This window comes from Mirounga leonina, unplaced genomic scaffold (genome assembly GCF_011800145.1).
Source record: "Mirounga leonina isolate KUSES-001 unplaced genomic scaffold, KU_Mleo_1.0 Mir_170, whole genome shotgun sequence".
NCBI lineage: Eukaryota > Metazoa > Chordata > Mammalia > Carnivora > Phocidae > Mirounga > Mirounga leonina.
The window spans coordinates 12,629,443-12,647,114 of NW_023270433.1; the positions used below are offsets into that span (position 1 = coordinate 12,629,443).

General features: G+C 47.0%; 1 protein-coding gene across 1 annotated transcript in view; it reads left to right on the forward strand.

The window, feature by feature from the left end:
- Positions 1-17,672, forward strand: part of TTLL11 (tubulin tyrosine ligase like 11) — a 229,112-nt gene that overhangs the window by 190,266 nt on the left and 21,174 nt on the right. The window contains exon 8 of the mRNA XM_035015895.1: positions 5,994-6,100. Within this exon, the coding sequence (XP_034871786.1) occupies positions 5,994-6,100 (107 nt within the window). The remainder of the gene's footprint in view (positions 1-5,993; positions 6,101-17,672) is intronic.

A 17,672-nucleotide genomic window follows, 5' to 3' on the forward strand; every position in this document is an offset into this window, starting at 1 on the left:
GCGGGCATGAGAACACATGCCCTGGCTAAAGGAAAGGCTGTGCTGGGGGAGTATCACCAGAGCTTTTGATTTTTCAAGAGAAGCTAGAAATGCTGATTTTTATGTAAAATCCCAATATATGTCTATTGATGTTGGCGGTTCAGAAAATAATTTTTAAACACCATGTGGGTTCAGTCAAAGTGTGACTACCCATAGAGACCACCGATGTGTGAGCGTTGGTGTGAGAGGCGAGGGACATACTAAGAGGACTGCTATGTTCATACCTGATTTTAGAAGAAACAGAATTGAGAATGGTCCTAGCAAAGGGGATTCCTAAAACACTCTCAGACTGGAACTGGATGATGTCAAAAACATCACTACAAGTCTGTCCGTATGTGATAGGCTTTATGATTCTTTCCATCCTTTTTTTTCTCTATAATTAAGGGCATTTGCTGTAAAATTGATTTTTGGGAGGTTCAAGACCCTTAGGTCCTGTACCATTATTCCCAATCTGCCACCAGCACTGTCTGTGGGAGTGATGGTGACCATGGCGACCGCGAGGAAGGAAAACAATGTCTTCAGGTGGGGAGTAGGCAGCCGGAGGAGGACTCGGACAATGAGCCCCTCTCCCCTCCCTCCACACCCACCCAGCCAACGTCCTGCCTAATTAAGGATGTGGGAAGAAGTGGAGAAAATGTTGCACAACCGTTAATAGATTTTTCCTTTTGAAATATACCGAGAGATTTCCCAACAGCAACTTAATCGTGAAAGATGATATTCTCTGAGCTTAGATTTATCGAAGTATGTTCAGTCTTGCCAGCTAAATTTAACAGCAAGCATTTTCTCTTGCTAACAACCATTCTCTCTCTCCTTCCCATTTCGGTTTAAATTTTGCTTCATTATGAATTAATAATATTTATGCCATATGTTAAATCGAGCCAAGTGCCCTTCTCTGGAGCACTGCGCAAGAGACATATTTGCTGGCTAGATATACACTCCTCTCAGATCTCCCACACAAACGGCAGAAGCTGAACTTGGCTTTCACCTGGACGACCCACTCTTTCTCTCCGAGTTCCTCAAAGAGAACTGGAGGGAACAAAATAAACATCTGACCGAATTTATTTTCAGTGACCATCTCTCATAATGTTCTGCATAGATCAGCAGTTTTAGGAGTGAATTATGCTAATGATAGTCTGGCCACATTCTATTTTTCTTTTCTACCAAGAAATGAGAAATAATGAACTGTCGTTCCCTTGTCTAGACTTAACTCATCGAACCAGCTTTTCATGTCGTTTCCTCAGGAGGCACATAATAGTAGCACATATTACCATGAATTAAGCGCCTTTTCTCTCTCTCTCTCTCTCTCTCTCTCTCTATTTTTATGTCATAATAATTCCTGGGGCGTGGAGACTTCTCTTTCTCTGAGAAATAGAAATTATCTGATTCTTCAATTTGACAGCTTTCTTTGAGGGAAATGCATTTTTGCTAGTTCCCTTCCATTGGATTACTAATCTGGGGGGCATTCTATGTAATTCACTAAGAACACGTTCTGCAAATGTATCCTCCATCAGAATCAGACATCAGTTTGCACGTGCTGCATTTTCCATTTCCACAGCCTGCAGATTAAAGCGTTTGCCAAAACCGGGTTCATTTCGAGGAAATGGAGGCAGCTTCTCCGCACCTGGAGCATTTGCTTCCTGCTTCACGCGAGGCCAGTCCGCTTGGAGAGCCCTGCTCGGGCCCTTTGTGGTTTCTGATCCTGCTCTCCTTTTAAATTAGAGAATGGTTTTTCTCTTTTTTCCTTTTTTTCCCCTTCCACTCCCTTTTCTCATAGGGAGATATTAATATGTTTCATAATGGGTAGCTGTGGGGGGTTTTATGCTCTGAGAGGCAACATGGTGTGTTAGAATGTTCTGGAAGAGAAGTGTAAAGGGCCTTCTCTCCCCCTCTGTCATTAACTCCTCGTGACTTTGAAAATCCCCCTGTTCTGTGATGATCTCTTTCCAGCAATAGTGTGAGAGCCTATGCCTGGGATATCAATAGCCTTTAAAAATATATATGTTATAAACCAGAGTTGTCGTTTTCTCCTCCGATTTAGTGTTGGTTTTTTTTTTTTTTTTATTAACAAATATTGATCATTTGTTAGCTTTCACCTTATAGAAAACTCTCCAGGAAAAATAAGCTTCTTTTCTTTCACAGAGAAGGATGAACACAAAAGAAATTCTATAAATAGGATTTTATGGAGTGGAGAAGTTGGTTTCTAAACTCCCCATGAGATGTCAGTAGTTGTTGAGAGAAAATGGGGATGATAATTTCAGATCTTTCTATACTTGGGCTCCTAATAACCTTGAATGATTTGTGATTATCTCCCATCATATGTGCCCAAATTCCTTTGATTCTGGGGAAAAAACAAAGAACAAAAAACATTTCTTCGAAGTGGTTCTACATCATGGAGGAAGGCTGGGAGCTGTCATTTGCTACTTCCCTGTATGTACCAGGCACTGAACTAGTCCTTAAAATGGCTTTGAATGGTGAGTAGCCTTATCCTCATTGTACAAATAAGGAAAGAACCTCAGTGACTTGTTCAAGGTCACATAGCAAAGTCAAGATTCAAATTCATGTGCATTTGACTCAGAGCTCTTTTTTCCCATACACCTTTCCAGCCTATCCTTTCTTAAGAATTGTCCTGGCTTCTCTTGTTACCATATTTCTTGGACTTCTCCTCCACTGAAGAATTTATCCCTCCACTCCTTAGTTCATTTGAGGAATTTCATCCCAGGGCATAAGGGGAAATGGTTCAAATGATTAAGAGCTACCAAGAATTCACATTTTTATCCCAGACTCTGAGATCACTTCCACCCTCTGAGAGTGGCATCCAAGACGGATTCAGCCCTGCGTCACTCACTGGGCTCAGAGTACCATCTACGCATAGTGAACACAAAATACATTCTGTATTGAGTGGATGGATAGATGAAAAATTCATTCTAAAGTCTTGACCCTCCAAACAAGGAGGCCCTCCCTGTTTGGGTCAATTGAGAATGTCTGGTCACTATAGGGACAAACCTAGGAGACTCTCCCCAAGTGACCCTGGTTGACTTCCCCCAGCCCTATATCCCAAAGCTTCCCAACAGGTCTCTCTAGAGGCTCTGGCCTTACTGGGCCCCACCTGAGACTATGACTTGAGTCCTGGGTTCTTCCTATGGTCCTGTGTTCTTCCTACGGCCCTGGGCTGGGTCATCTCCCAACTTTTCCCCAAATCTCCAAGGGAGGACCGGATGTGAATCCCCGCTGCGTGATCTTGGGCAAGTCAAGTTCCTTCTCTTGAGTCTCAGCTTACCTGTCATTGAAATGGGATTAAGAATACTTCCATCACAGGGTGGTTATAAAGATCCAGAGAGCCAACGGACAGGAAAGGGCCTGGCCTATGGATGGGTGCCCAAGAAATGCCTACAGAATCAAAATTCTTTTAAAGCGTTTCCTGTCTCCTGCAGCCAGCATGGATCCCCCCTTCCCCTGTCCGGGCACCAGATGTAGCAACCAACTGTGTTTGCAGGCATCACTAGGGAGGATGAGTTACCTTGGAACAGGGATAAACGGAGAATTCTCTTTGGTAAATTACGGCTCCTGCTAAAGGTTTGACACTTCTATTTTCTACCTGTCAGGAAAAAAAAAACTATATACCAGTGGTCAGTTTGGTTTCCCTTTTTATACTCCATCACCCCACAGAGCAAGCCGGGCAGAGCTCCTGTCCTGTGGGGGAGCAGGTAGTCCAGAGCACACCGATATGATAATTAGGGGAACGCAGTGGCCCTTCCTAATGAAGCTTTGAAAATGAGCAGTGCAGGCTGTCGGCACACCTTGGGAGAAGCTGGAGCATTGTCTGCGGTGGAACCCAATAGAGATAGCCACCTGGGTGACACGCAACATGAAAAGCTCTCCGTCCGTTGACATGTTGTTACCGGGGCTCAATAACTGTGCGCTGATGTGTTTGAAGTCTGCCACCGGTGACTTGTGATTGACATATGGAGCAGGAGCCCAGGAGGGAGCAGGATGTGAATTGATGGCCTGAGAAATACTAGTGGGGAAGACAGGAAGGAAGAGGGAGGGAGGGAGCGAGCAGGTGCGCTGGCACGTAAAGAACACCAGTCTCGTCTGGGCACCACGCCGGGCACACTCCCAACCACCACCGGCAGGGGTGTGCATGGGTTTGGAGAGGGGTTTCGGGGTGCCTGAATCCTGCGTGCCGATCAACCCCTCTCTGTCGGGTTCCTAAGGAAGCTATTCACACAAGGGCTGATGACAAATGGGAAATCAAAGAACCACTTTATCATTAGCTGGGGCAGTGGATGAGGGCACGTTCGGAGAGTTAAAAGCAGCATTGAATGTAGTTCAGCCAAACAGACAGCGGGCCCAGAGGTCTAGCTTCAGGATTCCCGGGGCAAATCGAGTCTGTGTTGGGACTCGCTTCCCAGCACGACCCTGTTCAGGAAGGTGGTGCATCTGGACAAGCCAAGGGCTACCTTTAGTCTGGACAGAGAGCCCGGGCTCTCGTACCCAGACAGTCTGACTGGCGAGCACCATTTCTCCAGAATGGACAGGGCCACTTGCTGAAAGGTCAGCCCCAAGCAGCCTCTGAAGTTCCCGCTTTCTAGCTCTGGAAGAGGAAATGGGAAAGGGGTGAGAGATCGGGAGGAGAACCAACAATTGTGGGCCACCTGGGTGCCAGGCACCATGCTGGGTCCTTGGCATGCGCTGCCTCATCTCATCTTCACCCCCGCCACGTGGGTGGATATTCTTCTCTTCTTTTTAGGTATCAGCAAATAAAGGCACTGAAGGTTTGAGTAAATGCTCACAGCCGCACAGCTAGAAAAAGCAGCAGAGCCAGCATTTCAATCCTGGTCTGTCTGATGCCCAAATCACGTTCTTTTCAGTGTGCCAGACTGCCTCCCCACATCTCCAGACCCAAAAAACACAAAAAACAAGAAACAAAACGAAACAAAACCAAGAGGGGAGGAGGAGGAGGATTGCAAACATGCCTCTATGCTCAAACCGGGAGCTGATGTGGGACTGAAAACCTGGTCATCTTGGCCTCTCTGCACCAGAGGAAATAAACTAGGGGAACCTCTGAAACTCTGAGGCCAGCCTGTCCCCGCCCCTGCCACTTCCAGATGACTCCCCAAAGTCAGGAATGAGCGTGGCGGGGTCCCGCAGCGATGTGCCTCAGCCCATGCAAAGGGGTGTGGGCCAGTGCGCTGGAAGTCTCGGGCTCGCTGTGGCTGTTCGGGTCCCATGTGAAATCTCGGGGGACAGATTTAGATGGAAGTGCAGAAGCCTCAAGCCCCTGTCTGTAGGGACTCATCTGGTGAGCATTCCAGCGGGGAATCACTTCTGGATAGCAGCAATATCTTCTGTCTCAATCAGTGACATCAGTTGGGTCCGTTGGGACCCATCATTGGGTCCCATGAGTGTGCCACTGTCGGCCAATGGACACTGGGAAGAGAGCAGAGCACCCAGGTCCGGCTTTTCTTTCTCCTCCTAGAGACTAATGGATGTGGAGGTGAAGACATGCATAGGGTGTATTTTTGAAACATGGGATTTTCATTTCCCCCTCGGAGCAGGCAGAGACCTCCATTGGTAGGTGTTAGAACAGGCCAAAACACAGTGACTGCTTTATAAGGGAGGAGCCTGAGACTCAGGAAGGAGACATGGATTCACCAGGGCCATCAGCTTCGAAGTGGCAGCACCAGATTCAACGCAAGACGTGCCATGCTCAAGTCCTTGCTCTTTCCAGCCCTTTAGAATTGACCAAATGACAGAAACCCACCATGATCTAACCTTAACTTACATTTTCAGGCTTCTCTCCCACCCCCCCTGCCGTATGCCCACCACTAGTTCCAGCTGTGGGAAGGGAGGGCCTTCCAGGCAGGGGACCCAGCCCTGGCAAAGACATGGAGGCAAACCGGAAGAGGGTGCGCTCCATCTAGCAGTAACATGTCCCCTCCCGTCTTTGGCAGGAACTGCAAGCTCAGCAGCAGCAGCTTGTCCATGGCGGCTGTGGACATCCTCTATATTGACATCACAAGGAGGTGGAACTCCATGACCCTGGACCAGCGGGACTCGGGTAGGTACCTGATTCCTGGCCTCCACCACATCTAGTGGGAGTCCAGATGGATGGGCGGTACCCTTTTGGTTCCTTCTTGTTCAGGGTCAAGGTTGGGGAAAGAGGAAGTTATCCTGTCAGCTCTAGACATTGCTGGAAGGATTGAGCTGAATTTGAATCCAGGAGCACTATCCTGAATTCCGATACCAAGGCGGTGCCCACTCAAATTCGAGTTCCACCGTTAGAATCTCTTGTTTCTGCTTAAGGCCATTCATGTGTTCATCCCTCAGCACACATGTACTACTGTGTGCTGGGCCAGGCCCTGGACAGATGGGAACGAGTAGCACTTGGCTCTCACTCGCTGTAGAGCAGGGAGGCAGAGGAGAGCCCAGCGCTGGCTTGGGGAGGGGTGCCGAGGGGTTATTGGGAGCCCAGCGGAGGAGCTCCTGTCGAGGGAGACCCAAGGAAGACTTCTTGGAGAAGGGTGAGTGGGGTCAGCCAGTGAACAGGGCAGCACGGACCCCTCTGGCAGGTGTGATCTGGCCGAGACACGGACACATGTGGAAGGCTCAGATAACCCCAAGAAGCTTGGAGGGGCTGGAAGGGAAGGGAGAAGGGGCAGAGATGGGGTTGCAAGAGCCATTGAGGCCTTGAATCCACATAAAAGAGTTTGCTCTTGATCCTCTAGATCAAGGGAGGGTGAAGGATTCCGTTAGAAGGATCCACCTTGGGGTGACCGTGTTTCTGATCTTCCTCACATAGTGTGTTTTTCCAAAAAGGCACAATAACCATACCTGACATTTGTATAGCTCATCGTAAAATTACACCGTGCTTCCCTGCATAGTCCTTCATTAAATGTCCCCATGAACCAATGCACTAGGTATCAGCATTTGCATTTCACAGATGGTAGGGTGTAGCTCGGGTGACCGGGCACCCAGGCTTCCCTCCCCTGGGCTGCCTCCATGCAAAAGGGACGCCGGGCGGAGGGGGCGCCTCAGGGAGAGCTTTCTCCTGTGGTTTGGTGGAAAGGACAAGAAATCAGATTTTGGGAGAGCCAGATTACAATTGACTGTGCCGTTTTCTCCCCGTGTAAGCTTGGAAAACCATTCTGCCTCCTGTCTCCACTTCCTCTTCTGTAAATGGGGCCAACAGTCCCTGCTTGCCAGGGGCGCCCGGCGGTCTCAGTGTCCGTGGATAGGAATGTGGAGCCCTTGCTGACGGTACAAAGCGGCTCATCTTATTAGTGGCTGCTGCTTGGGGAGAATCCCAGGGGTGGTTCTGTGTGAGCGTGGGTTGCTCCCTGCCACATCCTGCCCCACACCCATGGGCTACAGCTTTTGACCGCAGAGATTATCACCCTTTAATAATGATGCTATCGGCTGCCAGTGGTTGGGCGAGTCCTACGCGTAAGCACTCTGCCGGGTGCTTCATGTGCACAGCCCTGGCTGGAATTCTGGAAGGAGGTAGAATCGCCTCCATTGCAGAGAGGAGGCTGAGGCTCAACAGCATAGACGGTGGGCACGGCCCAGCCCCACCGTTTCCCTTCTGGGCTGCTTGATCCTACCAGTTGATCCCGGAGTAGGATGACCACCGAGCTCCCTACTGCTCTCCTTTCTTGAATTCAGAGCAAAACTCAGGGAATACCAGTAGGCACTGAATCAACAAGGTGAGTTCCACCGCGTCTCGGTGGGTGGAGAGCCCTCACAGCCTTCCCTGGCAACCAGGAGAGGCTTGAGATGGAGCGTCTTCAGAATCAGGCAGATTAACGATCATCCCGAGGACGGAGAGCGCTCACATGACAGTTGAGCGGGGCGCTTTTCGCTGACGCCTTCAGAAAGTGAAGAAGTGTTTGTTCTGTGAGTTGAACGCAGGGAGTCACCGCAGGATCCCGTGGAGGGGGCCAGAAGAGGGGGTGGGGGTGGCAGTGGAATTATTAAATATTGAAATTGATCAGGAGTAGCAGCAGGAAGCTATTTATCATGTTTTATTGCTTCAAACTAGCATTACCATCTGGCCCATTGTTCATTCTGAATAGCTTTTCATGTTTTGTTTGCCTCTTAAATTGCTCTCTGTAAGCAGAATCCACAGGGGCTGTCCACAGCAAGGCTCGGGTGAGGTTTTCTGGGGTCTGCCAGGATCTCTCCGTTCTGCTGACCAAGCTAAAGAGATGAGAATAATACTTATTTTTAGCACCTACTGACAGGCGAATCCGGGGCTGGGATCTCCCAGGCCTGTTGCCATGCCTCGGTAACCAATCCTTAGCAGTGACTGTGATTTCGAGATTCCCTCCCATGTGCATTATCTCCTTGCAGTTCCCACACCAGACCTTCAAGGTGGGTAATTGTATCCCATTTTACAGATGAGCATCCTGAGGTTCCAAGAACAAGTGACTTGTCTAAAATCCCATAGCCAGTGAGTAGCAGAGCCCCCATTTGAAGTCAAGCCTCCTGCCTCCTGGCCCAGGATGCTGTCCCCCATCCAGGGCCCCCCCAAGCAGTGGTGTTCATTTGAGTGACTGGGGAGGGGACGGGGGGTGAAAGGTCAACTCATAGAGCGCAGGGCCTCTGGGAAGATGGAACTGGAGTGGGAGGTTAGTTGCCGGCGTGAGCTCCTATCTCCCCTGACATCATCCTCAGAGCTTTAACTGCTGTTTCCATGGCTCCTGAAAGGAAATCACAGACTTGGGGGTGGGGGGGGTACAGATAGTGGGGGCTGGGCATTACAGCCAGGAATGAGAAGCCTGTCTGTGCCCACGGTCTCAGGGGTCACTGCTGTCTGGCTGCTGGCAAAGCTGGGGCCCAGTCCTTGCTTCTGGAGAAGGCTGGTCTGACACCCCGATTCTTGAGGAGAAGGAGCTTCTGAAGTCAGCCGCATTCTTAGGAGCATTCAGGAAGCTCCGGACTAGCACAAGAAGACATTTGTTGTTGAGTGGTGGTTCTGCCTTTGGGCAAGTGTCAGCAGAAAGACCAGAGTCCTCCTTCCTTCCCTCCATGGTGCTGAGCCAAAGGATTCTCCTGTCCTCCGCTACAACTAAGTCCTGGCCAGAGATGTGGAAGCCAGGTCAGAGGGGGCAGCTTTACCTGTCCTGGAGCTGCCAGGGGGCTGACAAGAAAGTAGTCAGAAGAGCGGTATAACTGGGCTCTCGTTCTCAAAGGGCACTCATTCACTCATTCACCAAACAGGTAATGAACATGTTAGCAGGTATTGGGCTGCTGGGAATATAAATTATTTACAGATCCCACTCTTGAGGATAAAAGTAATAGAGACCATTTACTGAACATTTACTATGTGACGGAAATACAAAATGCTTGTTATGAATTACCCCACACAGCCTCGTGAGATAAGAGTTTCTCTCCTATTTGACGGATGAGAAGCCTGAGGCTTCAAGGGGTGGATTTAAACAGGTGTCCCAAGCAGGTCAGTGGGGACCCTGGGACTTGGACCAAAAGCAGCCTGCATTCAGAGCCCTTTGCCTTTTCATTACACCCAGTGTCTCCCGCCACACAAATGAAAAGGACACGCAGTTGACCGTTGTCCTAGGGTACGGCCAGAGCCCCAGTCAGGGAAGCAACAAAGTGGGGGTGCTGTGAGGATAAGAAAAAGAACATATACAAAGCCCGTAGCATGGCGTGCAACCCAGAAAAGGTACTCTCTACGAGTTCTGTACCCCTGAAGGCTAGCACGGGGCCCAGAGCATGCAACAGCATCATGCTCAGTGCCCAGTGAATGTTTGATGAGCAGACAAATAGCAATAAAAAAATGTCCTGCATCCCCAAAATAGGGTGTTCTGAGTGTGAGAGCCGTGACTTATTGTAGAGCTGGTCTCACCAACAGTCTCCCTCCCCTCTCTGTAACATCCAGCAGAAAACATCAGCCCGTTTGGCTAAGAGCATCACCCCACACCCAGTACCAGCTGTGTCCAACTGCTTGGGCAAGGTCTCCTTTCTGGAAGCAAGCCCAGACCTCCCTTCTGCCCTCGTGAGACTTCGGCACCCACCAAAGGGGTTAACCCAATTCCTGATATCTGAGACCTTAATGAACCCTTTATGTAACCTGCATGGGGAGACCCTACTATTGAAATGGAAGAAGAAAAATGGTGTTTGAAAGATTAGTGAGAAAAAAAAATCAAAGCTAGTATTAAAAAAAAAGAATGCACATCATGAAATCTAAATCTCAGATCATCCTTTTATTTATTTATTTATTTATTTAAGATTTTATTTATTTGACAGAGAGAGACACAGCGAGAGAGGGAACACAAGCAGGGGGAGTGGGAGAGGGAGAAGCAGAGAGCCCGAAGCGGGGCTCTCCGCTGAGCAGAGAATCCAATGTGGGGCTCGATCTCAGGACCCTGAGATCATGACCTGAGCCGAAGGCAGACGCTTAACGACTGAGCCACCCAGGCACCCCTCAGACCATCCTTTTAAACAGTCTTGTTTTCGATGTTTTTTTTTGTTTTTTGTCCAGAACTCAAGTGCATAGAATTGGATTAACCATAATCCTTGGTTCATGAGAGCCTTCCATCCTGGTCCATGCATAACCTGCTTTTATTTAGTCAGCTTTTTAAATTAGTAATTTTTAATAATGTAATAAGCATCCACGACTCACCACCCAAAACAAAAGCTAGGACTTGACAATAACCCACATCCAGCACGTGGCTCTCCCCCAACACCAGCCCATTCCCCGCCTCTTTCCACCCACAGAACCCTCATCTGGATCCTGTGCTCATCAGTCCCTAGATAGTCTTGCTGCTTCCTCTCTGTTAGAATGTCAACAACTACTTAGGAGCTTGATGGAATTTAGTAAAATGCAATCTCACTCCCCCGGGCCGGCCAGTGTAATCGGCACTAAAATAAATAAATACATACATACATACATACATACATACATACATACATACATACATACAGATTTCAATTAGCAATTCCAGAATTTCTAGCAGAACAGAAATCTAAATGTGGGTCTTCTCAGCCAGACTGAGGTCTGGTAGCCCTGGTGTTGCCTAGAATCAAATGAAGGAACAAATTTGTCAGTGAAGATGCAGTCATTTCATGTAAATTGCACTCATGAGCGCCTTCTTATCATTGAGACTTTGCTCTCAACTCTTCCCAGAGTGGAAATTTCACTTCTCTGTGCTAGAGACGAGGACAGCATCAAGATTAGGCAATAAAAGGTAGTATTACTGCGTCATCTATGAGAGGCAAACATTTCGCTGGCAAAGGGAACATTGGAGCCCAGCACCTGGACATCTCGTCCATCTAACACACAACAGACATCTGGAGTCCCTCCCAGTAATCAATGGAAACATGATTGCAAAGCAAGAAAACATGGATTGAAGAGTCTTTCCCACCCCCGCTTCTCCACCCATTCAAGCAGGCGCGCACACACATCTTGCTTGCGGAGGGAAATCCACGAGTGGCATCGTTTAATGCCTGATACATCCTGCATTTCTTCCACTGCCTGACAAATGCCTGAGCTACGTGGGCCCCCTTCCTGGGGCTGCCTTAGTTTGACTGGCAGTATAACCAAAGCCACAGGCTCTGGGATCCAGCAAACCTGGCCTCGAACCCGAATCCGGGCTCCATAACTTGCTAGCAGTGTCACCTCTGCAAGTTACATAACTCCCTCGGAGGCTTACGTCCATCCTCTGCAAAGTGGAGATTAATAATGGTGCCCAGCTCATAAAAACAGTGCCCTGGACAAAGTGAGACAGAGCACACGAGGTGCTCAGAGCCGGGGCTGCCGCTGCTGCGACTGCATGCGGGGCTCTTGCGGCATCTCAGGAAATGCTTCCCCGCGCCTGCTCATGCCCGGCGCTCCGGGACCAGCCAATTAAACGCTGTGGAGCGAGGCCGAGTGCTGTGCCCGGCACGGAGTAGGTGCTCTGCAAACGTTGTCAGATGAGCTAGGATCAGACCCTGACGATCCGCGGCGCCTGTGGGTGTCTGAGTCTTATGACTGTCTCTCACCAAATTTCCTCGGTCGACTTATGCAAATCATCTGCCTCCTGTACTTTCATCAGCTGGAATGAGCCCCAACTAAAATGTATTTGGTTAACGATGTACTGAAATATTTAAAAGTATTTTTACTTGGAATGTTTAGCAAAGCCTCACATACATATACATGGACGGCCCCTCCCTCGGAGATATGGGAGGCCGCCGATAACTCGGCAGGTCCCGCGCAGCGTCTCTTGCAACACGTCTGGCACAAGCGACATTCTTCAGCCTTGAAATCATCTCGAAGTCAGATGGGCTTCTCTGGACGTGTGCCCTACACGCTTACAAAATAGTCGGCCTCAGAATTATCCTTAATAGGGCGCCTGGGTGGCTCAGTTGGTTAAGCGACTGCCTCCGGCTCAGGTCATGATCCTGGAGTCCCGGGATCGAGTCCCGCATCGGGCTCCCTGCTCGGCAGGGAGTCTGCTTCTCCCTCTGACCCTCCCCCCTCTCATGTACTCTCTCTCATTCTCTCTCTCTCAATAAATAAATAAAATCTTTAAAAAAAAAAAAAAGAATTATCCTTAATAAAGGCAAGTGAGCCGACAGAAATACCAGCTCGCCCTCGCCCTCCGACAGCCGCTCGAGGGCCTGCCACCTCGTGGGCTGCGTGTTCTGGAATCACTTCTCCCCTTCGTGAGGGCCGCCAGGAGCTGCTGTGTCGCGGGCACCTGTTCGTCATCCTCTCCATTGTCACCTCCAGGGTGAGGGGAACAGGATCTCTGTCCATTGAGCTGGCCTGACCCCCCTACACCCAAAAGTCACAAAAAGGGAAAAGTGGAATGACATCGTATGCAGCCCCGCCCCCCCTTACTTGTGCCTGGTGCTTACCACTGTGGATCTTACAGGCACGGTTGTCGGGAAAGCGGGAGCAGCCAAGTCACGTGGGCTGCGGTCCAATCCCGGCACCCCTTCCCCACCCCCGCCTAGCTGGCAGCTCTTTGAGGGGGCACTTCAGCTCTGGGAGCTTTAAAATGGGGCTGATGACATCACCTTGGGTTGTTGTAAGGACTTAGTGAGGAAGTACATGCCTGATTCAAACAGAGCCCTTGTTGGTTGGTGGGTGGGTGGGTGGGTGGGCTGGTTGGTTGGTTGGTTTCAAGCACTGTCGTGGTTCCTGATGTTTGTGTGCACTTTACAGATTACAAAGGACTCTCCCAGTCCACTTACTGAACGCTCAGACTCCTGGTGAGCTGGGTCTTAGTCCCATGAACCCATTCTCGGAGGAGGAAACTGAAGCTTGGGTAACGAGGGATTCGGGGGGCAGAGCAGGAACCCTGTCCTGAGCCTCCGCCTTGTGCTGCCTGGGAAGTGACAACAGTCACAACCACGTGAAGATGGAAGGACCTTGCCAATCCCCAAATGTCCCCAGGCCCAAGAACCTGATTCAGGGACCAAGGCATCCCTAAGGGTTGGGCTGAGCTGTGTTTGGTCCCCAGTCTTAGCTCAGGGAGACGTTGGCCATGACAGACACATCTAGGGGACTCCTCCCCCAGGCATCCCCCATCTGCGCCCCCTCCTGCCAGGGGAGTCCTATAAATGTTCATATATACTTTACTGTCACAAATATGGCACAGAAGCTCCCCACAGCCCTGCTGCTTAGAGTTGAGGAAATGAAGACTAGCTGGGTTAGGGGCCACCTCCAGTGGTGCCCAGCTAGTACGAAAAATTTATGGAAAAACTGAGCAGATAGTACTGAGAATTCCCATATATCCCCCCACATTGTCCACTATAATATCTTGTATGACTGTATATTTGTTAGCGAATAAATACTAATACATTATTAAAGTCCATAGTTTACATTAAAGTTGTTGCTATGTTGTGCGTTCTATGTGTTTTGACAAGTGCATGATGTAATTTCCCCAACATTATAGGACCATACAGAATATTCTCACTGCCCTAAAAATCCCCGGGTGCCCCATCTATTCATCCTCCCTCACCCTGAATCCCTGGCAACCTTTTTACTGTCTCTACAGCTTTGCCTTTTCCTGAATATCACATGGTTGGAATTGTACCATGGCTGCCTTTTCAGACTGTCTTCTTTCACTTAGCAATATGCATTTAAAGGTCTTCCGTGTCTTTTTGTGACTCGATCGCTCAGTTCTTTATATTTCTGAGTAATAGTCCACTGAATGGTTATACCATAGCTTGTCAATCCATTCACCTATTGAAGAATATCTTGGTTGCTTCCAAATTTTGGCAATTATGAATAAAGCTATTATAAACATTTGTGTGTAGGCTTTGTGCGGACATAAGTTTTCAACACAGTTGGGCAAATACCTAGGAATGTGATTGCTCAATCATATAGTAAGACCATGTTTAGCTTTGTAAGAAACTGCCAAACTGTCTTTCAAAGTGGCTGTACCCTTTCATGTTTCCACCAGCAATGAATGAGACTTCCTTGCCAGCATTTAGTATTGTCAGGTTTTGGATTTAGCCATTGTAATAGGAGGGTAGTGGTATTTCATTGTTTTCATTTGCATTTCCCTGAAGACATAAGATGTTGAATATCTTTCCATTTGCTTATTTGCTATCTGTATATCTTCTTTGGTGAGATGTCCATTCAGATCTTTTGCCTGTATTTTATTTTTTTAATTTTATTTTATTATGTTATGTTAATCACCATACATTACATCATTAGTTTTTGATGTAGTGTTCCATGATTCATTGTTTGCGTATAACACCCAGTGCTCCATTCAATACATGCCCTCTTTAATACCCATCACCAGGCTAACCCATCCCCCCATCCCTCTCCCCTCTAGAAACCTCAGTTTGTTTCTCAGAGTCCATAGTCTCTCATGGTTCATCTCCCCCTCTGATTCCACCCCCCTTCATTTTTCCCTTCCTACTATCTTTTTTTTTTTTTTAACATATAATGTAATGAGGAATTCTTAATCTCAGGAAACAAACTGATGGTTGTTGGAGTGGGGGGTGGGGTGGGAGGGATGGGGTGACTGGGTGATAGACACTGGGGAGGGTATGTGCTCTGGTAAGTGCTGTGAATTGTGCAAGACTGTTGAATCTCAGATCTGTACCTCTGAAACAAATAATGCAATATATGTTAAGAAAAAAAAAAAGAAGAAGAAGGTAGCGGGAGGGGAAGAATGAAGCGGGGGAAATCGGAGGGGTGGACGAACCATGAGAGACGATGGACTCTGAAAAACAAACTGAGGGTTCTAGAGGGGAGGGGGGTGGGAGGATGGGTTAGCCTGGTGGTGGGTATTGAGGAGGGCACATTCTGCATGGAGCACTGGGTGTTGTGCACAAACAATGAATCATGGAACACTTTATCTAAAACTAATGTTGTAATGTATGGGGATTAACATAAGAATAAAAAAAAAGAATTCCTCATATCAGTGAGATCATATGATACATGTCTTTCTCTGATTGACTTATTTCGCTTAGTATAATACCCTCTAGTTCCATCCACGTCGTTGCAAATGGCAAGATTTCAGGTTTTTTGATGGCTGCATAATATTCCATTGTATATATATACCACATCTTCTTTATCCATTCATCTGTTGATGGACATCTTGGCTCTTTTCATAGTTTGGCTACTGTGGACGTTGCTGCTATAAACATAGGGGTGCACGTACCCCTTCGGATCCCTACATTTGTATCTTTGGGGTAAATACCCAGTAGTGCAATTGCTGGGTCATAGGGTAGCTCTATTTTCAACTTTTTGAGGAACCTCCATACTGTTTTCTAGGTGGCTTCACCAGCTTGCATTCCCACCAACAGTGTAGGAGGGTTCCCCTTTCTCCGCATCCTCGCCAATATCTGTCGTTTCCTGACTTGTTAATTTTAGCCATTCTGACTGGTGTGAGGTGGTATCTCACTGAGGTTTTGATTTGGATTTCCCTGATGCCGAGTGATGTTGAGCATTTTTTCATGTGTCTGTTGGCCATTTGGATGTCTTCTTTGGAAAAATATCTGTTCATGTCTTCTGCCCATTTCTTGACCGGATTATTTGCCTGTATCTTAATTGGGCCATTGGGTTGCTTTCTTCCATATTGTTGAGTTTTAAGAGTTCTTTGGATATTTTAGACACAAGTCCTTTATCAAATACGTCTTTTGGAAGGGTTTTCTCCCAGCATGTGGCTTATCTTTTCATTTTCATAACAGTGTCTTTCACAGAGCAGTTCTTAATTTTACTAAAGCTTAACATAGTTTGTTGTTGTTGTTGTTTTTGCTTTCATGGATCTTGCTTTTGGTGTTGTATCTCAAAATGCATAACCAAATCCAAGACCCCCTAGATTTTCTCCTATGTTATCTTCTAGAAGTTTTATAGTTTTGCATTTTACATTTAGGTCTATGATTTATTTTGAGTTAATTTTTGTGAAAGGTATAAAGTCTGTGTCTAGATTTTTTTGGGGGGGGGGTGGATATGGATGTCCAAATATTCCAGCACCATTTGTTGAAATGACTAGTTTTTTTTCCATTGAATGGCCATTGTTCCTTTGTCAAAGATTAGTTGATTACATTTGTGTGAGTCTATTTCTGGACTCTCTATTCTGTTCCATTGATCTATTTGTATGTTCTTTTGCTAATACAATGTTGTTTTTAAGATTTTATTTATTTATTTATTTGAGAGAGAGAGAAAGCATGAGCGGGGGGGAGGGGGGAGAGGAAGGGCTAAGGAGAAGAAGACTCTCCACTGAGCAAGGAGCCTAACTAGACTTGATCCCAGGACACTGAGATATGACCTGAGCTGAAATCAAGAGTGGGACACTTAACCAAATGAGCCACCCAGGTGCCCCCCCATATAAATTTTAGATTCACTTAGATATCCACAAAAAAACTTGTTGGGATTTTAATTTGAAATGTGTTGCCTTTATATACCTTTTCTTTTCTCATCTTACTGTATTAACCAAGACTCCCAGTCCAATGCTGAAAGGGAGTGGTGAGAGGGAACATCCTTGCCTTGTTCTCAATCTTAGGGGAAAAGCATCTAGTTTCTCTCCAGTAAGTATGATGTTAGCTGTGGGGTTTTTTTTTAATAGATATTCTTTATCAAGTGAACAAAATTTGTTTAGAGTGGTTTTTTTTTTTTAACATGAATGGGTATTTGATTTTGTCAAATGTTTTCCCTGCATCTATCAATATGATCATATGATTTTTCTTCTTTAGTTTATTGATGTAATAGATTACATTAATTGATTATTGAGTATTGAAGCAGCCTTGCATACCTGGAATAAATCCCATTGGTAATGGTGTGTAATTCTTTTTATATATTATTAAATTTTGTTGAAGATTTTTGCATCCATGTTCATGAGAACTATTGTTCTATAGTTTTCTTTTCTAATAATGCCATTATCTGTTATCAGGGTAATGCTGGTCTCATAAAATGAGTTAGGACATGTTCCCTCTGCTTTTATATTCTGGAAGAGATTGTAGAGAATTGGTATAATTTCTTTCTTAAATGTTTGGTAGAATTCGCCAGTGAAACCATTAGGGCCTACTGCTTTCTTTTTTGAAAGGTTATTAATTATTGATTCAATTTCTTTAATAGATTTAATCCTGTTTAGATTATCTGTTTCTCTTTGTGTGAGTTATGGTAAATTGTGTCTCTCAAGGAATTGGTGAACTGGTCCACTTGG